Source organism: Sceloporus undulatus, chromosome 5 (genome assembly GCF_019175285.1).
Source record: "Sceloporus undulatus isolate JIND9_A2432 ecotype Alabama chromosome 5, SceUnd_v1.1, whole genome shotgun sequence".
Classification (NCBI taxonomy): domain Eukaryota; kingdom Metazoa; phylum Chordata; class Lepidosauria; order Squamata; family Phrynosomatidae; genus Sceloporus; species Sceloporus undulatus.
This window is the reverse complement of record NC_056526.1, coordinates 5,357,128-5,382,070: the sequence shown is the minus strand read 5'-3', so window position 1 is coordinate 5,382,070 and position 24,943 is coordinate 5,357,128. Positions and strand designations below refer to the sequence as shown.

At 40.8% G+C, this 24,943-nt stretch overlaps 1 protein-coding gene across 1 annotated transcript in view; it reads left to right on the top strand.

Moving 5' to 3' along the window:
* Positions 1 to 24,943, top strand: part of EXOC4 (exocyst complex component 4) — a 496,793-nt gene that overhangs the window by 277,052 nt on the left and 194,798 nt on the right. The window contains exon 10 of the mRNA XM_042470033.1: positions 5,410 to 5,506. Coding sequence (XP_042325967.1) covers positions 5,410 to 5,506 — 97 coding nt within the window. The remainder of the gene's footprint in view (positions 1 to 5,409; positions 5,507 to 24,943) is intronic.

Below are 24,943 nucleotides of genomic sequence, written 5' to 3'. Positions count from 1 at the left end.
TGTTTACAACAATTAAATATCTTTGTAGTCCACAAAGGATACTTCGCTTTCTGTTTAGCATCAACAACTAAAATTATGCAAAAATATTCATGGCTGGGTGAGTTACATCCTCACACAAGGAGCGCAGTATATATTCTGCTTTTTAAATTATTGATGTCTTGCCCTAGTAGCTCCTAACGGTGTTCATGGAGCTAAACTCCCCAAATCCTTGGCTAGGATGCTATATTTACACTTTTAATGGCTCTGGCACATTCTCAGGGAATGGTTTCTTGGGGAATACCTTCCGGATTTTTCACTGCTAACAATGTTGTTGAAGTGTTTTATCCAGGCACCATTAAATAACTGCTGTAAGATTCCCCTTCCCACCGCCTTTTCTATTGAAATATTTAGAACTTCCTGTGAGTGCAAATTTCTTCCAATTGTAATAGCCAACAAGAGATGGACAGGAGTAGTCTGGGCAGATTTTAAAACTAGAATCATCTGAAACTTTGCTGAGATCCAAAACACACTACAGAAATAGTCCAGTTTGAGACCGCTTTCATAGCCCTGGTTCAATGCTAGGGAATTCTGGGAACTGTAGTTTTATGAGACATTTAGCCTGCTACAAACTACAATTCTCATGATTTCTTAGCACTGAGCCAGGGCAGTTAAAGTGGTCTCAAACTGGATTATTTCTGCAGTGTGTTTTGGACCATTGAGAGGACATCAGAGATATGAAATAGGTTTAGTTAGGTCCATTTCTATCTGAAACAAAGCATCCTTCAAACTGAGATTCCCCCCCTCTTCGCCCACCGCAGCGAACTGTATTTTATTACTGTGCAACACTGAACTTCTCTGCAGCTTTCATTCATTCAGATACAAACGGAAGATTTCATATTGCAAGAAGTTAGCCCAATAACTTGCTTTCACAGGTTATCTTGGCCTACTTGATCAGGAGTTTTGCTAAGGATGACAGAATTAATATATGTGATGGATTTGGAACACTTGAATGGCACACATTTTTGTTGTTAAATATTCCTAGCTTTATCTTATTTATTATTTCGAGAATCATGTAACCTTCCAGGTATTGTTCTACTCCAGCATCCTGCATTCCCACCATTGACTGTGCTGCCTCCCAAAGCTTATGGAAAGATTGTATTATTCTCTAGAGTTGGTTGTAGCTCACTGATGATGTGTTCTCAGGTGGCACTTTGCAGTGTTCTGCCATTTTTGGCTTTTGATCTGCCCTCTAGTAGATTGTTCTAGGTACTAAGATCTGCTACGTTCCTTTCCCCAACTTTCCCCAAGTAACACAGCTACTTCTTTGAAAAAGCCCTCAACTCCTACTCATAGAGCTTGGTTTGCAGACCCCTTACCATCTTGATTGTCTTCCTGTGGACATCTGATTTGGAAATGGCTGCTATAGAGATAGGAATGCAACGTAAACCTGATCCCAATGATGTAACCTTCTTTAAAAATATTTAGAATTGTGTTTCTATGAGCTCCTGTGTCTTGCACTTTTTAAAAATGCATCCTTAGCAAGGCCTGTTCGTCTCCCACACTTTTGATCATAACAGAGTGCTGACATTTCAGGCTTGATTACAGAAACATTTGGCTGCCTTGCTAATGGAGCCATCTCTTGACTCCCACTCATGAGCACATCCAGGTAGGCACACTTGGCTGAGAGAGTCAGCAAAGTGAAACTGGTCCTGACTTCATGATAAATTTTGCCTCACCTCCAGCCTGCCTTTCCTCTGCAAGGAAGTGAGGAAACACCTCTCTCCCCAATAAGAAACCTTCTAGTTTATTACTAGACAAATTAAATCGCCACACCAGCAATCTTTCTTTTATACAGCAGCTGGAAAATATTTAAGGCTTTTCTGCTTGCTGTAAAAGGCAGCCGTAACCCACTGTGAGCCATAAAGATATGAAAAATACAAGATTCGTTGGTATGCAGAAGAGATTTCTGGGAATGAGGAGGTAACTGAAAAAGCCAGGGTTCCTGGAATTCTAAATAGTAAAAATATCTCTCTTTAAAGTGAAGGTTGTGTCCTTATAGAGCCTTCCTGCTGAGAACTCACAGCCACCTTGGTATCATCATAACTGCAGTCATTTTCAGAATGGTTCAGAAATGCTCTGTACAAACCCAAGTAAAATGTCTACTGAGGTTACAGAAATATGAGTATTTGATAGCTTATGAAAAATATGTTCTTTTGTTTTGTTTTAATCCTGGGAACATCTTCAGCATTGTGAATTAGGATGGGGTATATAGCTTTTATCAACACAATTAGGATTAATCCATTTCTTGGTCATGGATCCAAAGATGTTTACATAAGCAAGTTTGGGATATAGAGGTGCTGCTGCCCTATCCAAACCAGTGGTTGCCCAAAAGCAAGTTCTTTCTTGTCCCAATGAATTGTAAAGTCAACCCAGGCTTTCCTAAGAGCCAAACGTTTATACACTTATCCTTCCACATTCGCTGGGGATAGAGGCACAAGACCCCCGTGAATGTGGAAAAACCATAAATAACAAAAACACTATGTTTTTACCTGAGAAAACACCTCTCTAGAAATCTCTAGGTCCCCGAGACATGGTTTTTTGCTTTTGAAAAAACACCCTATTTTCTGCACAAAAAACTAAATTTCTTCTGTAGGAAACCTGTTTGTTTTTTTTTGTGCGTATGTCTCCACTAAACATTTCCTCTGCAACACTTCAGGATGTTAATACTTGGAAAAACTGTGTGAAAGTCTTACTGCAATAATATTTTCTCCAAGAGGTTTCCCAACTGTCAGGAAATCTGGTTGCTAACCTGGAAACAAATGGTTGTGAATATTCTTTCCGTTTAGTTCCTGTTGCTGCTTGGGATTTCAGAAATTTGAGAAGAGCAGCCCAATTCATAGTCTTAGGCTCATGGAGAAACGTCAGTGTGGTTGGTACCCCAAAATCAAAGAGCAGGGAGATAGCAGCTAGAAAGAGCCAGTCCCAAGGGCCTGTATGGTGTAAAGATTATTCTATTTGCAGATAGTATTTATTATTATTTCAACATCTTAGGCGCCGAGAAGAACAGAAAGCTCATTCTGCAAAAGCCGATCCTTGAATAGCATGGCTGGAAAAGATAACACAGATTGCTTAATTCCTCAATCTAAAGTTCATCTCCGTCAATAATATTAATTAGTGCAGGTTAAACACCCGCTTTACTTAATTTCACCCTATATTTGCTAAGGGCGCAGATTTTGTTTTCATTCCTTCCGATTTTTATTTTGGAGATCCATAAACATTTTGTTTATCCCAGAATATTTTTTGTTAACTCCCACTCCGACTTGAGATTTTTTAATGTCAACTTCCCAGGTCAAGTTTATTTTTACCCAGTATAAAATCAGAGAGAACAAAGAACAACATCTGTGACTTTTCAATCAGTCTGGTTCTTGCCTTTAAATGGGTCATAGCAGTATGATACTGGAGGCTTGGATGAGGCTTTCGGTAAGCCATGTTGGGAGGGATGCCCTCCAATAGAAGCCACTAAGGCTTTTCCACATTAAATACTCCTTCCATTTCCATTGACATTTCCCTCATGCCTGTAGGCATTTAAAGAAAACAAATGGTTGTAAATGTTTGAAACTTAATTTAGGAGAGTTGCCTTCTTTAACTGCATTCCAGAAACTGTCTTTAAGTGTATTCAGACTGTTGTTCCTCCAAACTCTTGGAAGGTTTCAGGGAGTGTGGAAAGAATTTTGTAGGAAACCTCATGCAGTTCAGTTTTGTTACTACTTCTATTTGTGTTTGTATGCAGAGACCAAGCTCACGTACTAATCTTGTTACATACATCAAATCACACAAGAAATACAACCTTATCCTCTCTCTAATACATAATTTCAATTCTTAGAAGTGTGAGGGTTATTTGTCCTCTACCTGACATTTCTCTGAGTCTAAACCCATATCCGTTGCTCTTTACCCACTGGCAGTTGAATTTTGGAAGACTTGGAGCATTGCTACTATGATTTTTTTCAACTTGGATTATATTGTTTGTGTTGTAGATTGAATGTTTGATGTCTGCTTTCCTTGTCTTTCGTGTTTTTCCAGCCCATCTTTTTTTTAAAGATGCCATAGAGGTAATATGGGTTCAGATGAAGAGAAACCAAAATGATCAAAGGTTCAACGTACTTTCCTTAGACTTTCAGTGGTTCCCAACATTCGGTCCTCTATTTGTTTTGGACTTCAGCTCCTAGAAGCCTCAGCCAATTTGGCCAACAGTCAAGAATTATGGAAGATGTAGTCCAAATCATCTGGAGGACCAAAGGTTGGGAACCTCTGCAAGAGGAAAAAGTGAGCATTGGGAGGACATAGTAAAGGTTTGTAAAATTATGGATCATACATTAGTTAAGAGCAGTTAAGAAATTATTAGACGTCTTTTTAAAACCTAGAACTCAGTATCAGACACTTAGGCTGGATTGATTGATTGTAGATTCAAGAAAAACTAAAGAAGGCACTTCTTCATGCTGTGTGTATCAATATGGAAAACTTTATTATTGTATGTAGTTATAAGCTGCTGCTGCTATTGTTGTTGTGTGCCTTCAAGATATTTCTGATTTATGGTTGACCCTAGGACAACCCTATCATAGCATTTTCTTAGCAGGATTTTTTCAAAGGGAGTTTACCATTGCCTTTCTCTGGGTCTGAGAGAGGGCGACTTGCCCAAAGTTGCCCATTGGGTGTTTTTGACCAAGCAGAGATTCACACTCTAGTCTTGCAGAGTTCTAACCTAACACTCTAATCCCTATACCATGCTGGGTCTCAAGATTATCTTTAACAGATTAACAGATTACTGGGGACAAACAGTGAGTGTGTGTAGATTCCAGTTTTCATGAGTGGTTGATGGAGTATCCATAAAATCTGGAAATGACATCCCAAGAAGATGCCACAATGTGATTTTTACTAATGATGGTTTACAATTATGAGTAACTTTATGAAATTCAGAGAACAATCCAGTAACAAAGCTTAACATAAACTGTTTTAACTGTTTTAAAAGATTTAACTCTTGGTGGGCATAAAGAACTATCAGAATTGGATGTGGAGGGAACTGATACTTAGTAGCATGAATTTAGGACCCACTAAAATGGCTTTTAAGTGAAGACTCCATGCCTTTTTCCTCACAGTCAGGAAATTTTGAATTATTCTTTAAGATGAGTTGCTAAATTTGGTAATGGGCTTTTCCTGCAGAATGTTGTATATATACCTATTCTTGCAAATAAATTAATAAAAGTTGATCCCTCATTTGCCCACAACCAATCAGTATCTGAAAAAAAACATGGACTAGACGAAGTCCGATTTTAAAAGGTGACAGTCTGATCTGGTTGATGCTAGTTCAGTCCATGAAGCACGAGAAGCTTGAAAACCAACACTTTGGCATTTGTCTGTTTGTTTCCTTTCAAGGAGGACCTGATGACAACTTGATAGAAGGCGGTGGGACAAAGTTTGTCTGCAAGCCTGGTGCCCGAAATATCACCATTATCTTTCACCCGCTTCTAAGGTAACACTTTATCATTAAAACCTGTATGCATTCAGATTGACATTGATGTACAGAGGTCTGAGCCTGTGATCACACTTTCATTTTGTTTGCAAAGCTTTAAGCTGTTTATAGAAGGGCAGCCAAACCATGTAATTTGGTACTGTTTACAAAATTCAGTTCTTAAGACCATTTTATTTCTTTGAAACAAGGATGGGCAACATTCAAACCTTGTTTTGCACTACAATATCTGTCACTGCGCAGTCCGCACCCTTGGCTGTACTGACTAGTCTGATGGGAATTGCAATATGGCAACATCAAGCGGTCTGCATATTGACCATCCCTGACTGTGAGAGAAAGAAAGAAAGCCAAGTTTCTTGAAACATAGATTTAAAGATGGATTGAAAGTATAGTGGCAATGCTTCTTCAAGTCTCAGAAGCATGGAGGGAGATTTCAGACTATATGGAGGCTTTGATGCATCTTCAGAATGACTAAACTACAGAAATAATGAAAACATGCTTGCTATAAATCCCTGGATATGATCCCAGGTGCATCTACACTGTAGAAATATTGCAGTTTGACACCATTTTAAATGCTGTAGCTCCATCCTATGAAATCCTGAGATTTGTAGTTTTACAATCGCAGGATTCTATAAAATGAACCCAAGGCAGTTAAAGTGGTGTAAAACTGCATTATTTCTACAATGCAGATGCACCACCTGTCTTTTCTAACATAAATAATGATGAATTTTCTAACATTAATTATGAATAATTATAACGTCTCATTTTGAATTAATTAGTGCCCCCAAAGCCAAATGTGTGTTTGTGTATATATTTGGTTTTGAGTTTTTTTTCCTTATTTAAACATTTATGCGCCTCCCCATATCCAAAGATTATATCAGGGCAGAATACAATAAAATCAGTCTATAATAACAAATTGTAATTATTTTAGAAGAAAAAACATTAAAATTATTTATCAGTTAAAACTAGACTTAAACCTGAATAAAAGTGTGTAGATTACGTAATGAATGGGCAGCAAAATAAAGCATCTGCTTCTGTTACAGTCAAAGACAAATGTAGATAAGCAAAAGTTAAACATTCTACATTTGGGGTCTAGCAATCTATTTACAGTGTCCATGCTTGTATCATATATGGCTGTGTAGTTTTCCTCGTAACCTTGCTGCAATTGCATTCGCTTGTCTTCTTAAACACTCAGTAGCAATCTTGCTGGATTTATTTGTCTGCTTGACCCCCTTTGGCAGCAAACAATGTAATTTATTATTGATCAGGAGTGGGGAAAAGTTTAGTTGTGGCTCATAGCAAATGGTTTATCATTCACTGCCAGTTATGATTAATAAGCTGAGAGTGAGCATTCCATCCTCTGCAAGGTAAGCTGATTTCTCGATAAACAGGTTTCAACTTTGAAAGACTGCAAATGAAGCCCCTCTGCCTTTGGAAGCTGAGCTTCAATTATTAAAGTATGTCAAAAATTCTCAGTTGGAAAATAATCAGGGACTACTAGGACTTGCAAATACAGTACCTGATCTCAGTAAGGTGGATTGAGGAGGCTTAATAGAGCACCATTTGGGTTTAATCGCCCCACTTCTGACTTCCAGTCTGATTCTTAATTTTGTTTGTCTGAGTAGCAGAAGGTTTGTTTCTCTGCTTGGTAGCTAATAGGCTTTGCCTGCTATTGTTCATATGTGTTTCCCAGTTTTCTTCTATACCTCTTCTGTCCTTTGTTTCTGGCTTTACATGATATTGGTGTGGGTCAAGATCTGTTTTAGAAACTGCTATTTGTAAGATTTGATTGAAATTTGCACCATCAGGCATTCCTGCCCTCTGCTTTAGGATATTGGTATTGGGCCGAAATGAACGGATGTGTTGGGGCTGTTCTTAAAGAATGAAACAAACATATGCCCCCCCCCCCCATTATTTTTGTTGCATTATGATATTTATTTGTAGCTTACCTTTCCTCCACTCCTTGGACTGAAGGCAGCTTACAAAAATTTAAGCATGCACATATAAAAGTTAATAGCATTGAAAAACAAAGTTTAGTCCATCAATTTAAAAGCTTTTCTCCAACAAAAAATGGAAAGTAGAGACCCAGTGTGGTGTAGTGGTTTGAGTGTTGGACTCAAGTTCCCCTCTTGGCCATGGAAACCCACTGGGTGACCTTGGTCAAGTCACACTCTCTCAGCCTCAGAAGATAGCAATGGCAAACCCTCTTTGCAGAAACTTGCCAAGAAAGCCCCATGATAGGTTTGCATTAGGGTCACCATAAGTCAGAATCTACTTGAAGGCACGCACCACCATCATACACCATTTAAAAACAATCTTTCCTTGTAAGCAGTTGGTCCCAAATGGTCAAAACAATAGCAGCAACAAAATAATTCATCTGCTGCCAAAAAGATGCTAAGAAAGGAGCCAGTCTAGCCTCTCTAGGAAGGGACTTTCAACATCTGGGAGCAGCCACCAAGAAGGCTTTGTGTATCTTAATCAGCTTATCAGTATATGAACATCTGTAATACTAGCCCAAGAACTTTTGTGACTGGGAAAACGTGATTTATGACCATTCAGTTCACATTAAATAGCACATGGCAAATTGAGTAATTTACAAGAATCAAATCTTCATTGATATCAGATACTTATTAGACATTGGATTGGGCTGCCATTGAAAGCATTACTTAGAACAGCCCTGTCATTATGTGCTACTTTTACTCCCACATCAGAGGTTGTGTAGAGGGAAATATACATAGCCTTGGAGTGTAGTTCACTGTTACAACTATACTCCATCTTGGAAGGCTTTCCTGAGATGTCACTGAATTCTACATCAGTAGAAAGTAGAAATATTTAAAAAACAACAACAGTTAAACAGTTTTTAAAGTTAAAATCAGTAACATTCATTAAAAGGCTATATATAAACCAACAAAACAGCATGGTACACCATTAAAAGCACATCACTATCAATTTCAGAAAGCCTGATGTAATAAGAATGGCTTTACTTGCTGGTGAAAGGAGAACAACAAGGGAGCCCTTTCTAGACTTCCTAGACAGGAATATATGTATGTTCCAAAATCTGGAGCAGCCACAGAAAAAGCCCCTCCTTTGTTCCCACCCAGTGAGCCTGGGAAGGTAGTCGGACAGAAGGAAGGGCTGCTTCAGAAGATCTCAGGGCACTAATGGGCTTTCATGAGGAGATATGACCCAAGCCACATACGGTCACCACAATGACTTTGAATTGTCCCAAGAAGCAGACCTTCAGCCAGTGGAGCTATTCCAACAGAAAGGTTTGTCTAAGGTGCAAAACAGACTGCCCTTTTGGAGCAGCATTCCGCTGCCCCTTTCCTCGCCAGATTGGGGCTATGGCAAACACTTGCCATGTCCCTGATCTAGCATTTTGCTGGAGCTAAAAAGAACGGCAAAATGCCACTCCTTTTAGCACTGGCAAAAAGGCAGCCTTGTTGCTGAGGCGGTGGCTTTTTGGTGCTCCCTTGGGGCAGCATGTCTAAATGCTTCACCAACAGAGCACCATAACACCCCCCATCGTAAGGTTGGGTGCACGGCGTGACACCAGCATCAGGGCGCACGGCATCAAAACACCACACACCCCACCTCCCCCATGCCAGCGTTTCAAGCCAGTCTGTTTAGCCCCTAAGTCTCAAAACCATGTTTTGTCTAACTCCTGACACTGGAAGATACTGAAGGTTAAGAGATAGTATGATAACCCTGTTTAAATATTTGAAGGGATGTCACACTGAGGATGGAACAAGCTTGTTTTCTGCTGCTCCAGAGAACAGGACCTGGAACAAGAGATGCAAGCTACAGAAAAGGAGATTCCATCTCAACATTAGGAGGAACTTCCTGACAGTAAGCACTGTTCAATACTGGATCACACTCCCTTGGAGTGTAGTGGAGTCTCCTTCTTTAGAGGTTTTTAAACTGATGCTAGATTGGCCATGTGTTAGGGGTGCTTTGGTAGTGTATTCCTGTGTGACAGAATGGAGTTTGACTGAATGGCCCTTGTGGTTCCTTCCAACTTTTATGATCCTATAAGATACTGGGGTCAGTCATGTGGTTTATAGGGGTGAGGTTCAAGTAGCAGGTGGAAATGCCCCCCATCCTCCACAGTTCCCTATCCTTGTACTACATGACAGTTGACCTGCTTGAATGATTGACTTAGCCTGTGCCAGGCCTCCATAGTTGAGTCTTTTTCCCGTCCTCCACCCCATGTCGCCTTTCAAGTGACTGATGTACAACGTACAGGACTTGGGTTTTTTTTTGGGGGGGGGGAGTGTCTTTTTTCTCTTTTTTCTTAATCCTTTGACAAGCAATCTGTTTAGATTCCCTGTTTGTGAAGCACTTGCCGCTAATGACTGGGATGTCAATAAACTCTCCCTGTCTTCAAGCACATTTCATGCCATCCTCAGCCGCCGTGTTGTGACAGGGACAAGGACTGTTAGGGAAACACTTCCTCCTAAAGTGACCGCTTCCCTGCAGTATGTAGTTCTGACTGTTCATCTTTAGTGTTTTTGTCAGCTTGTCACATGCAATCAGATACGATCTTCATTGCTGATATTCAACAAGCATGTAAAGCAGAATGAAAACTTCTCCTCTCTTTGTCTCTCTCTCTCTCTCTCTTCTTTCCTTCCTCTCTTTCCCTCCTTCATCTCCTAACTCTCCTTACCACTCTTAGTCCCAGCCTCTGTCAAACACAAACAACACATTTTGAATAGCGATTTTCATGACACACTTTGGTTTCATTACCAGCTTGATGGGTAGGCAATGGAAATAATGCATGTCATAAAAATGGTTAGGAAAAGATTTATAGCAAAAGGATATCTCTGTCTTGTATAGTGCGCTTGTCACAGAAGGGAGGGTGGCATTTCCTACATCTTAACCTACTATCCCCCCCCCCCCTCTCTTTTTGCCAAATAGCACAGAGGTAATTGTTCAGGAGAGGAAAAACAGTTTCATGGAGGAAACTCTCCTACTTAATATTTCTAGGTAATGGGGACAGAGAGACCCGATAGAAAAATTGTGGACTATAAATGTTTACCTCATGTTCAGTGAAGGGCCCCCGTGAATGTGGAAAAAACACAATTTTCTTTTTTTCTTTTTTTTTAAAAAAACTGTTCTTTTTACCTGAGAGAACACCTCTCTAGGAATCTCCAAGTCCTCCTATGCAACTGTGGTCAACATCTGCTAGAAGTTGATCATAGAATGATGCTGGAGAACCTACAAATGCCTAGAGATGTGCTTCCTCTAGGAAAGTCTAGATTCTCCAGCGCAACTCTATGGTCAGCTTCCAGCAGCATTGTGCTGGAGGACTAGAGGTTCCTAGAGAGATCAAAACCGCAAATAATCAAAGCCGCAGAAGTCCAAGATGCAGATGGGAAGGGCCAACTGTAGAATATTTTAAAGTAAATTCAGTATTTAACTAAATGCATGTGTAAATTTTACACATAAAAAGTTTCAAAAGAGGAGGAAGAAGCTAAGGAAGGGGGATCATGCCTCGAAATCTTGTGCCTCTCTTGAGCAACTCTTGTGCTTTCCTGGGGGATTCCACCTTACCATTTGAAAAACAATAGGCTGTTTCTCCCAAACCTACACCAAATTTCTGCCACAAGGCAAAAATCCAGTGTGATTACATTTCTATCAGATTAACAGTTTTGGTTAGTCTGCTTTGGAATGAAGAGATATTAAGGAATCCAGTAGCCCTCTGGAGACTAGAAGTTTCTAAGCTGGAGTCTTCTATCGACTCATGGACTGAGGAAGTAAACCTAGTCTATCAAGACTTATGCTACATTGTCTTTCACATAGTTAGTCTCAAAGGTGCTACAAGATGCCTTTGCATACTGATTTTCCAGACTAACATAGCTATATCTGTGAATTATATGTAGGCGATAAGGGATACATTTACTGAAGAAGATCTCTCATGTGCAAAAATGTGCATGAACACAAAGAGTCAAATTCTTAGCTCAAAAAATTTTAATGGGAACAATAAGCCAGAAATTAGAAATGGAGGAATGTGTTGGCCCTGGGGTAGACAACCTAATTTCCAACAGGACAAATGTAATGCACAAAGGCCCAGATTAATCACCAGTGCTTAATGGGGCTCACTTGTACGTAATAAATGAATAACAGATATTATTTTCCAACAAGCAAATGGTTCCTTGGAAAGAGTTGATTCCTAGGAATTTATTCTTTTTTCACCCTTACAAAGCCATGAAAAGCTAATTAAACATCCAGCCTGATGAGTCCACATGCATGATTTTTCCTTGATTAGATATTGTAGGGGGTGCTGAAGTATGAAAATTTGGACTCCACAAAAAGGCTGGTTGCTGTGCCTGCTGTCCATTGATAGCCAACATCTGCTTAGATGCTAATATTCCCAAGGGGAGGCAGGCTTGCTCTACGGTTGAGCATTTCCCATTGGCGGGTAAGCATTGAGGTTGACCAAAGCGTATAAGTTGGTGGGTGTGCTAAAGAAACTCATATAGTCCAACAAGCTTCGCATAACATTTGTTCAACATCACTGAGTTTTCTTTTGTTGGTTTCAGCTGGCGTTTGAAAGGCGCTTGGCTCTTCAGGGTAATAATAATTCTACATATGTTTTATGGAGCTTGTTTATTACCAGACAATTGGCTAACAGATGGCTTCAGTCTTGAGGCCGGGGGAGAGAAGGCAGCGAAGAAGCTGGAGACAAGGAGAGCGAGGGACAGGAGACCATAGCCTTTCAGGCTGCAGAAATGCCATTAGTCCTAATCCCTTTAAATGCCGCTAGGATATCTTGTATCAGCCACACTTCATTAATATCAGGCAGCAATTAAAAGTGGTTGCAGGGAAGGAGCAGGGAGCAAAAGGGCTCATTGGCCTGAAAGCAGGAGTTCCATCTAAATCACTTCATTTGTATGTCACCAGGAAAGGTGGAGAAGTTAAATTATGTTGGCACCTCAGCCTTTTCTCTCCCTGCCTTAGAAGGAGGCAGCATCTGTCAGGCAACAGAGTGCCGGATGGAAAGCTGACAGTGATACATCCACCAGCACTTCTTGGGTTGCTACCTTTGATTTAGTGATGGGAAGGCTAAAGCACCGCTGAGATCTTGTCTTGGATAAAGTCAATAACTGGCAGAAAGCTGCCATTATTGGTGTAGGGAGCCTGTTGGATGATGCCAAGAAAGTGCTTCTTGGAGCCAGAACAAACAAACGGGAGAAGCCTGTCACTTTCATGTCAGGGATGATGGGAGTTGTAGCTCTTCACCTCTGGCTCGAACTCACCACCTGGTTGTGCACCGCGCTGACCAGTTTTGGCCAGTGGTTATAGCTTAGCAGAGTTACAGAGAACAGGCTGAAGACCCTGACAAATTCTCCAAGCCTTCTCACTCTTGCTTCCACAGAAGTCTTCACCCTTCTTCACCAGGGTCCTGCTGGTTCTTGTAGCTTCACCCAAGACACCAGACAACTCAGTAGTCTTATATAAAAGATCTACTTTATTCTACTATATACAGCTCCAAAACTATCCAACACAACAATACTCTACTCCTCACTCCTACCCACTACTACAACCCACAAAATACATTGGGATGCATAGTCATTATTATAGTCAATGCATGGTACCACCCACTGTTGTCTGTTTCCACCCAGTAGGCGTGTACACCATTCTCATTGGTTCTCTTGGTTCATCCTACAATTAATGATTTCATCATCTCAGCCTTGACCACTTAACAATTCTCAGGTGTGTTCTATTAGCCACTTTACATTTCTGTCCTTGGCATTTAGGACTTGTTAATTACATTACCTTTTACACCTGTGTGGCTCCTGATTGCTTCTGCTGAGTCATCCTGACTCTCACATACATGTTTTATTTCATTTACTGTATATCCCATGTTGCTTTTTTCTTGACATTTCATGCACCACTTGTCATGACCCAGAATGCCTGCCTCCCCTTGGGAGTATCAGCCCTGACTCCCCAGATAGTAAAATGGCAAAGTCTCCCTTCCAGAAAACTTTTCTCTGTCGAATGCTAATATTTGAAATCCACAAAACAGTGATACTTTTCTAAGGTCAACCAAAATGCACAAAATACACGTTGCAAGCTTTTGAAGCTCCTTCATAAAGCAAAAGTGTTAAAAATCATACAGGAGAAAGATAAACATATATATTTTATCAAGATGCTGTTGTTCTCCATTAAGATGGTATGGAAGGATATTCATGTAGGCAGGCCACTCCTCCTCCTGGCCATGTGGGTTCTGGGAGACAAAGAATCATAAAGTCCAGGGAGTAAAATTTAAACTCCATTAGCAACACAAAGTACAGGAAATAAAATTTAAACGCTGTTAGCAACACAAAAAGATACAGTATGCTCTTCCATTACACGGGGGATCCATTTTGGGGACACCCCCCACGTAAGGAAAATACCCTGTATGGTGGAGCCCCTTTGAAAACAATGGGGCTTGTGCCCGTGGCATGGGCTCCATTGCTTCTTCTGGTGCTCAGCTTTCAGTGTAAGCAGCAAAAGCCGAATATGACGTGGGTGCAGTGTACTTCCTACATGCTTGATCTTAGCCAAAAGGGCAAGAAGCGATCAACAAAAAGGTTCTTCCTTTTACGCCCAGGTTTATTTGGTTAGAGAGAGCAGGGACCAACTCTATTGGTACAATTGCTAAGGATGTTACATGTAATATGAGTCTGCCCACGTTCTGAGATCCACAGGTGAGGCCCTTCTCTCAGTCCCATCACCTTCACAGGGATGGTTGGTGGGAACATGAGAGAGGCTGCCCCTAGACTTTGGAACCCTCTCCCTAGGGAGGCTAGAACGGTCCCCCTCCTTGCTTTCCTTCTGCAGGCAGGTAAACACAGGCGTTTAGAAATTGAGGATTTTAAAGGGAAGGAATATAAGACCTGTATTGTTTAAAATTGATTATGGTACAATTAAAACCATACAAAAAGTCAACTTTGAAACTGAATTGAACTCTTAATCCCATCAAAACAAATTTAAACATACATTTAAAAAATGTTGCTGTTAACCTTATTTATACCCTGCCTTTCCCCCAAGATTGAGACTGGAGGCGGCTAACAAATTAAAATGATTACGATACAATTAAAAACACACATAATGTCAGCATTAAAACTGAATTGAACTATTAATCTCATTAAAATAAATTTAAACATACATTTAAAAAATAAACAGTTAAACAGTACGTTTTAATTTGTTAGCCGCCTTGAGTCCCAATCTTGGGGGAAAGGCAGGTTATTAATAAGGTTAACAACAACAACATAGTAGGCGAGCCAGCCAGCCATGGATTCTGCTCTGACACAGAGTTCAAAACATATCAGGTGTTTGTCAAATTTATAGAATCATAGAGTTGGAGGAGACCGCAAGAACCATCCAGTCTAACCTCATTCTGCAATGCAGAAATACACAATCAAAGGTTCCCCGACGGATGGCCATCCAGCCTGTTTAAAACCTCCAAAGAAGGAGACTCCACCAAACTCCAAGGCAGTGTGTTCCAAAGCAAATGATTATCACAAACTTGACTTCTGTTGAAGACTCGCTGTTGACATTTAGCACTCTGACAAGCATAAACTGGCTATTTTTTCCTAAAATGTCATAGCACATATATAAAAATCATAAAAATAATAATAAATAAAAATTTTATTTATATGCCGCCCTTCCTCCGATCAGGGTATCAGTATCATATGCTTTCTTTTTGTGTCTCAGTTAAACAGTTGGTAAAACCCATTGTCACCACCTCTTGGTTAATGTGTCACCTGGAGGGTCTGATGGGAAAACACCAAGGGTATACACCGTTTGTGATCATAGCAGTGTCACTGACCCCCTAAAAGTTTTTCCGTGAATTCTTTTGGATTGTATGCTTAGGCACCATTTCATATTTCTAGACCTTCCACTAGCTGCTTTATCACACTAGAGGGCAAACAGGATTTAAACGAGAGTTAAACAAGAGTTAAACAAGAGTTAAACAGGAATTGCTTGATGTTTATCACAAAACATTTCCTGTTTAACTCTCGTTTCAATCCTGTTTGCCCCCAAGTGTGATAAAGCAGTAGATCTCTAACTCTTGTGAACAGTCTGCAGCAGGGCTGGGCAAAGTGTGGCATGTGGGCTGTATATGGTCCTTGGGACCCTCCCAAAGCCCCTAGGAGTCCTGGTGGTGCAGTGGTTAAATGCCTGTACTGCAGCCACTCACTCACAAACCCCAAGGTTGTGAGTTCAGTACCAACCAAGGGTTCAAGCTCAACTCAGGCTTGCATTCTTCCAAGGTCGCTAAAACGAGTACCCAGCTTGTTGGGGGCAGTTGGCTAAGACATTGTAAATTGCTTAGGAAGTGCTTAAGTGCATTGATAAGCAGTATAGAAATGTTATTGCTATTGCTAGACCCCCAATTAAAATAAATGTGCCAATTTTTGAGCAAATTTTCATCCCAAAGGGGGCCAAAAATGCCAAAAACATACCATAAATTTGGTGGTTGAGTTCCTCTACTCACCAGAGTCATTTATCTTCCCCAAACAAACAAACAAGCAAACAAGCAAAAACAAACAAACAAAAAAACAGTTTAAAAAATCCAAAATGGTGGCTGGAAGTGATGCTTAGCCATGTGGGGCATACTGAAACGCAATGCTGTGACAGGCAGGAGGAAGGCCAAGAGGAAATGGCCCCATGCCTTCTGCAGTTGCCCACCCCTGATCTATGTTAAATGTACAGCAAGTGTCAGAACCAGTTTCTTTTTTATCAGTTCATTCTTCCGAGTCTCCTCCATTCAGCTGTATATAGCTGAATTATGCAGGCACATTTAAATTTGAAACAAAATGAAAACTGGTTGTTTTGACATTGCTAAGAGGTTATAAAACCGGTCATTAGAGAAGCTGTGTATATGCGGTGAGGTTGCAGATTCATTTTTGTGCCATTGTTAATGCTTTATGAGAGCTGACAATCTTGCCACCCATGCCTTATTAGAGGTGACAGCTTATGAAAATCCTTCAGGTGAGGCAGTTCCTTTCCTCCGCCAGGCAATAAAGTGCCCCCTCCTCTTAGTGACATGCAAGCACCAGGAAGCAGCCCCAACAAAGTCCCCCTTTCTCTTGTAGGATGCATTTGTCTTGTTCCCGTCTTGTCAGGGGAAGGCGCTGCATCTGATCAGTCAAGTTTGGATTTTGCAAAGATGTTTCATCTGTGCTATAAATCAAGACAGCCTGTCATTGGCTGCCTCCTGCTCCCTCTCCAGCTTTCTGTTCCCCAAAACAAACGTGGCACAAGACTAAATAATATACACATTTTGACATACAGTATCCTGTTATACTAGTGGCTGACAGTCATGTGCAATGTTCAGACTCTTCACTGGGAGCACAGAAGTGCAGGTTCTTCTGATAAGGTGCTTTTTAGCATTAAAAAAGAAACTGCGGTTCTCCCATAGGTTCTCTTTTCCTCTTTCCAAGGGATTTTTTTTTTAATTGGATAGGGAAATCCTTTAACCCTCTGGAGAAGACAAAGGGAAAACTGCTTTTGATGATCTTAGCTGTGAAATTACATGGCCATATCCACACAAGGGACTATCCATTTGGTTCCTATGTTGTGATATAAAATAGTGCAAAGGTATTTGGCAGATGTGGGCATGTAGTGGGTCAGATCGAAACAACCTGTCACCTGCTCAAGTTATCTGATCTGGAAGAACTGGAACTGATTTGCATGCTTCTCTCCTGGTTTCCATGGGGTGTAAGTGGGAGCCATGGGTTTGCACACAGGGACTTTAATAGGAAATGCCTGTATGGCAATCCCTGGTCCTGCCATCCATTGCTAGAAGTAGTTTTTTGTGGGTTTTTGGGGCTATGTGGAAGAGTTTATTTGGGCCACACAGTACAAAAAACCCACAAAAAACTATGGATGCCGGATGTGAAAGCCTTTGACTTCATATTGCTAGAAGCGTTTTGCACCCCCATTTCTATTTGTTAAAACACATAACCCTGGGCTGTTTCCTTAGCCAGTGTGTCTGAGACTGTATTTAAATCTATCACTGGAGTAGCAGAGAACAGGCTAGTACAGTACTTTTGAATGAAACATGTGGAACTACATGTTTCTTGTCTTTAGAACAAGGAAATATAGAATCTTAGAGACACATAATTGGAAGGGGCCATTTATTCTGTGATTGCGTGATGGTTATCTGTTGTTTTTAATTTGTTGCCTGCTTTATTTTATTAAATTCTATCATGTATTATTTTATATGTGTTACTCCATAGAATGTACGCCATAGGCAGGTTTCCTTTTTATCTTTTACTGATTGTATGTATAGCACTGTGCAAATCTATATAAATAAAGCCTAATAATAATTCCAACCTGCTGCCATGCAGGAATACACAGCTAAAACACCCTTGAGAGATGGATATCTCACCTCGGTTTAAAAACAAAAAAAACCCAGAATCCACCATCTTGTGAGGCAGCCCATTCCACTGTTGAACAGCTTTTACCCTGTGTATGTTTTCCCGAATGTTTAGGCCACATCTCTTTTCTTGTAATTAAAAAACATTGCCTTATTTCCAAGCCTTTGTATCAGCAAAAGACAAGCTTGCTTCACCTTATGACTGCTCAGGTGAATGTGACGGTCAAGAACACCTGTTATCAGCTTCGACTTATTCGCCAGCTGCGCCCATACCTGGCCCAGAGGGACCTTGAAACGGTAGTACATGCTCTGGTAACCTCGAGATTGGATTTCTGCAACGCAATCTACATGGGGCAACCCTTATACCAAACCCGGAAGCTACAAATGGTACAGAATATGGCAGCCAGGCTGGTCACTGGAACTTCCAGGGCCAGCCATATTACACCGGTGCTTAAAGATCTGCATTGGCTGCCTATTCGCTTCCGGGCACAATATAAGGTGTTGGTGATGACCTATAAAGCCCTAAATGGCTTGGGCCCAGGATACCTGAAGGACCGCCTCTCCCCGTACATTCCGTCCCGCACCCTCAGAATATCTGGGCAGCAACTACTTAAGGTGCCAGGGGCTAGGTTGACCTCCACCGCGAGGAAGACATTTTCCATTGCCGCCCCAGCCCTTTGGAACACGCTGCCCACAGAGCTCCGCTCGGCCACCTCCCTGGCCCAATTTAGAAAGGACCTAAAAACCTTTCTATTTCAGCTTGCATTCCCCGATTAAAGTCCAGTGGGCCTCCCTTCCTCTTCTGTGGCAAAGAGGACTGGCTAACGGGGGTTTTATTCTGTTTGTATGTAATTGTTTGTAACCCTGATGTATATGTTGTTTGATATTTTGCTGTCAACCGCCCTGATCTATGGAAGGGCGGTATAAAAATAAAAAAATTATTTATTATTTATTATTTTATTTATCAGGGCTACTCAAAGTGGTGCTCTGTGGGCCAGTGATTCACTGGTTGCCAGTTTTTGGTGAGATTCTAGGAAAGAAAGAAAGAGTCAGTGGACACAAACGTGGTATTGGTCCCTGGCCAGTTCTTCTTTCTCTCATGTACACTGAAGCACTCTGACTTTAGACAAAGCATACATGTGATTTCCCATAGAGGAGAGGCTAGAGGAACCAGTTTGTATTTAAATGCAGCAATGTCAGAAGCGATCTCATAGCTGTTGGAGAGAAAATAGTGAGGATCACATTAGACGGGAACAGGAGAGTTGCCTGGATTCAGACTGGTGGAAATACATGTGATACACTTGGATGTAGCCATGAAGAAGTTACTGCTTGTGTAAGTATTTAAGTTGTGTACCAAATCTGACAAATACATTTGCACTCATATCATCCTTATGTTACCCAGTAGGTCTTTTGTCAAGAGAAAGTAATATGTAGGAAGAGTTTTGATTTTAGTACGAATATATTATCTCAGTTGCTTCCTACATCATTATGTACATGGGTGAAGCTACTGGGGAAAGCGCTAAATGAAGGAATTGCCCCCTAAATAGGAATTCTGCCTGCCATGATATTTTTTGGTCAGTCCCCAAATTTCTAGCATTACAATAACTTAAAGCTTTAGTTGAGCATTTAGAACAGGGGTCGGCAACCTACGGCCCACGGGTCGCATGCGGCCCGCCGAGGCCTAGGGACCAGCCCCAGCCTGGCCCTGCCGCAGATTGCCGCCGGGGCCTTTGGCCTCCAGCGCAGGCGCGTGGGGCCTTTGTATGCAGGGCAAGTCCGGGCAAGGGGGGCAAGGGGGGGCAAGGGGGGTAGTTGTCTATAGAAGCCTCAGAAACATGCATTTATACAAACATTTTTTAAAAAATCAGCAGATTTTTTTGTGTGTCCTCCATTTTTTTAAAATAAAAAGTGTCCTCCATTTTAAATTTATGTCCTACACTTGTCCCGGTTTATTTATTTATTTATTAAAAAATTATTTTTTTGGCTCCCCCCCCCCCCCCAGTTGTCTGAGGGACAGCAACCCGGCCCCCGGGTCAAAAAGGTTGCCTACCCCTGATTTAGAAATACCATCAGGCATCCTGTGAAAAGGAGCAGGCAAAATTAACCAAGAGAATGCAGACATAGCAAATAGAAAAGTTATAGGTGTGAACAGTTTTGAATGTCTGAAAACTGTCTGTGATACTAGTAGTTTGGGCACTGAATGAAAATGTCATTTGGGCCAGCAAAATTATTGGGGGATGGATAGTGCCCTCATTCTCTTTCCGACGGTTACACCATTGGTTATGTAAAAAATTAGAGCAAGACATTTTCAAATAATTTTGCCCTTTGCCTAGATATCCAGCAGGATATTTCTGCCTTGCAGGTTTGCTGATGCAGATAAAATTGGCACCAGACACATTGTCAGTTGAAGGCAGCAGTGTCGCCATATCTGTAACATCCTAAATGTAATGCAAACGTTCTTAAGACAGTTGCTGGGAAGAACATCTGGTCTCTTTCTGAAAGTCTTCTGAATTGCTTATTTCAGTAAGACAAATCGATTCCTTAATAAAAATAAAGACACAAAAATTTTCACTGTGTGCTGCCAGGTTTTGACAGTGCAGAGGATGCAATCCTTGCATTTGGATTCCCTTCCCTGTTCAAGGATGCCCAGTAAGACTACATATAGCCCAGACTCAAAATCAAGAGGCACATGGTGTAGTGGTTTGGGTATTGATCTTCAACTCTGGGGACCGGCGTTCGATTCCTGGATCGGCTATGAAACCCGCTGGGTTACCTTGGACAAGTCACATTGTCTGAGCCTCAGGGGAAGGCAGTGGCAAATCTCCTCTGAATAAATCTTGCCAAGAAAACCTGTGATAGGGGTCTCCATAAATAGGAAACAACTTGAAGGCATACAACAGCAGCCAACTGGATGCAACCTGACTAAAGGCAGGTTAGATTAGTGAGAGTGCCAAGGGTCCAACTCTTTGCATCTTGTTTTCAGCATTGATGGCTTCTGTGTGATGTTTTCTCAGGTTCATGCCTCTCAGAATTGTGCTTTGTAGAGTTGTCTCTGTCATATTGGAATGCAACAGCATAAATGAAAATGTGTATACAGATGTCCACATCTGGCATATTGAGCATTCAGTAGTTGTTTTATAGGTCTACCATTCAAGATGTGTCAAATGTCCCAACTGTGGTTGATTTTGATAATAAAGGCACAATTCCACAGGTGGGGAAGCAATGCTAAAAGACTAATCATTTCCCTCTGTTAATGATAACTCCCAGCTAGGATGCAGAGTTATCTTTTTGGCACGACAGTTGCCATAGTGATCCAGGTTTTTCAGCATGATGTTCAGTTATGATGATGGCACTCTGTGATAATGCATTTAATTTAAAAGTGTACAAAAAGTATTTTTTTCTTTAAAAATATTCAGGCGTGTGGAATGCCTACAAAGTTCTGTGTGTGAGTTTTTGTTCGCAGAGAAGTCTAGGTGAACTTGAACCAAGGTTTAGTGTTTATAAATATTTGATTTTAAGTCATTGGCTTTTTTCCTGGGGTTATTTAGGTGGTGTACTAAAATTAAAATCTGGTTTCTGTATACATCTATATGGCATTTGCTGCCATATTATCACTCTCTCTTTCCTTCCTATCAGACTTTAAGATGAGGTAGGACTCATTTGGACCTCCAAATGCTGTTGGATTGCAGCTGCCACTATTCCTTGCCCTTGTCTGCACTGGGTGGATCTGCTGGGAATCCCTGAACATTTAGTGGACCACACAGTTCCCATCCCATCTTTAAGATATTGATCATTCTCTGTATTTGACTAATATGATAGGAGGATATCATACAACATTCTGGTTTTTTGGTGGTGGTTGTTGCTGTGTACCTTCAAGCTGTTTCTGACCTGGTGACCCCAAGGCAAACCTATCAGGTTTTCTTGGCAAGATTTGGAGGTTTGCCTTACTCTGAGGCTGGAAGACTTACCCAAGGTCACACAGTGAGTTTCCATGGCTGAGCAGGGATTTAAACCCTGCCTACTGTTGAGCACAAAGAAAAGAAAAGAAAATAAAGAATGACAATGGAGAAGCTAGACAGATTAAACCTAGACAGTGAAGAAAGGAAAGTATTAAAGAGTTCTCATACCTGGGATCAAACATTGATCGAAACTGGGACTTTAGTGAGAAAATCAGAAGAAGATTAGGAATAGGGAGGGCAGCTATGAAGGAACTAGAAAAGATTTCAAAATACAAAGATATACAGCTGAGCACAAAAGTTAGAATTGTACAAGCCATTGTTTTCCCCATTGCCAGGTATGGATGTGAGAGCTGGACAGTTAAGAAAGAAGATAAGAAGAAAATCATTTGAGATGTGGTGCTGGAGGAGAGTGCTGAGGATCCTGTGGGCAGAGAAACAAATGGGCCAAGCCAGAAATCTCCCTGGAAGCCAAGATGACAAAACAGGCTATCATACTTGGGACACATCATGAGAAGGCATGAATCACTGGAAAAAACAATAATGCTAGGAAAAGTGGAGGGAAGTAGAAAGGGAGGAAGGCCGCATACTAGATGGATGGACTCCATAAAAGAGATAACCAGTATGAATTTGTAGGACTTAAGCAGAGCAGTGGAGAACAGGGAGTATTGGAGGTGCCTCATCCAAAGGGTTGCCATGGGTCGAGATAGACAACAACAACAAACTTTTGGCTTTCCTAGGCCTCATTCCCACTTACCAATAAATTGGTTTGCGATACGAATCTATGGATTAATTTCACAGCGGAGTGTTGGTCTCACTACATTTGCCCCATCACATTTTTTTCCTGTAAAATAAGCTACTTGTCTTTCATGTTGATGAATGAATCGATTCAAAATGGACCCACTTCAGCCAACCGAAGGGCAAATTTAAATCGATTCTGATCCACGTCTTGTTCACACTTCTGCAGAGCTGATTTATTGGAAAAGACGCAGAAAAATCAGCATCAAAAAGACATGCTTTAAATGGGGCTAGTGCATGTCCTCCCTCTTGAAACCGCTTCAGCTATTTGGTGCAAACCAGGGTAATTTAAACTGCTTCAAACTAGTTTGCAAACTGGTTTAAAATGTAGTGAGAATGAGGCCTTAGAATGTGTAAAGTGAGCTGTGAATCCAGTGGGCATCTGCTAGGCATTCACGTCACATAACTGGATGCAATGCAGTAGTTGAGCAGTTTTTTTAGTCAAGACGTTCTAACATTGAACTAAACTGGCTTTGCTGCCATTCTCAAATGGCCACTTGGATTTCCTCAATTGAAGAGGTGACTAATTGGTTGCAGCTCTTCAGTCATTAGATGCAGCAAAGAAGCTAACCTCTGTTGTTATCTAACTGGTTTCCAAAGCATTTACATGCCCAGCATGATGTTAGCAACTACATGCTGTGATGGTGTTTTGACACCTTTCAGCTCATCTTAAAGTCACTTAAGATGCATTAATTGATTAAGATTTAACTCAGTGGCATAGTGTAGTGGGCACTGTTGGCCTGAACCGCAAACCATAATTTAAACGTTGATGTCTCTTGAGCTGAATAAGATTGGTATCAGATTTTATTTTATTTTATCTTGTTTTTAATTTTCATTTGTATGTTATATTTTACATCTTTTTCTTATATCTGCTAGAAAACTGGAAGATTTTTAGATTATTTATATTGTCTTTTCTCTCTCTCTCTCTCTCTCTCTCTCTCTCTCCCTTTTGCTAACATGTAAAAATTCCTTTAAAAAAACAAATTCCAGAAGAATAACTTTTTTTAGTCTTTACTGGGCCACCACATTCTCTATAAATCTTACTGGTCTGTAAATGTAGTTCCTCATTAGGTTATGTTACAATTTCACACATACAAGATCGGAGATAAATAACTAGTTCTCATTGCAAAACTACAGATTGATTTGCAGAGGATTTCATTTGAACAACTTTTTAAAAAAAGGATTTTGAAGTGGAGTAGATTTCGAGTGGGAATAGAACAGATTGGTTTGAATGTTTGAGAATCTGAGTGGGTGAGGGATTAATATGCCATAAGAAGCACACCCATGTGGCTTTGTGTCCCTAAAGGACTTACACCCACCATTTTTAATCACACCATTGCCTTGCCTATTTCATTAAATTTTACAGGGGCTTCAGAGAGGTCAGCCTTCATGGTAACCCCTGGGAGATCCCCCCCCCCCACTTCCCATTCTGTCTTTTTAATGGAAAATGCATTAAGGAAAAAAGGTTAGAATACCATGAAGATGTTTATTCCCCCTTGAGGACCAACAACTCACCCCTGTAGTGTTTAACATCTAATAAATTAATGTTTTCCCCTTCAAAACCAGAAGTGGATTTCTGGCCACGTTTGGTTGAATATTCATTCATTCATTCATTCATTCATTCATTCATTTAATTTCATTTATTTGAATTGCACTTTCCCCCAAAGTTGGGACTCAAAGCGGCTTCCATTTCTGTGTGTATGTGTATGTATGTGTGCATCTTCACACTACCTGTTGACTTATGGTGACCCCATGAATTTAATAGGGTTTTCTTTAGCAAGGAATACTCAGAGGTGTTTTTTTCCTTCTTCTGAAAGGTGCCTCCAGCAGCTGGTATTTGTTGGTGGTCTCCCATCTAGATACTACTCACAGCTGATCCTGCTTAGCTTTCAAGATCAGATGGAATCTGGTGCTTTAGGGTGTTCAGGCTTTTATATGCCACTTTTTCCCCCAGGGATGAGATGCAAGGTGATTTACAATTTATTAAAATCAATACAGATTAAAAACTGTGCAAAAGCGTCAATAAAAATATAAATCTACCCAAAGGCAAATATGCACTCAGGCTGCATCTGCACTGCAGAAATATTCCAGCTTGACACTACTTTAACTGTCATGACTCAGTGCTATGGAATTATGGGTAATTTGTTGTGGTACCTGTGCTCTCTGTCAGAGAAGGCTAAATATCTCACAAAACTAGAATTCCCAGAATTCCATAGCATTGAGCCATGGCAGTGAAAGCAGTGACAAACAGGATTATTTCTGCAGTGTGGACGCAGTCACACATTCAGTGCATTGTGGACACCTCTTGGCCTC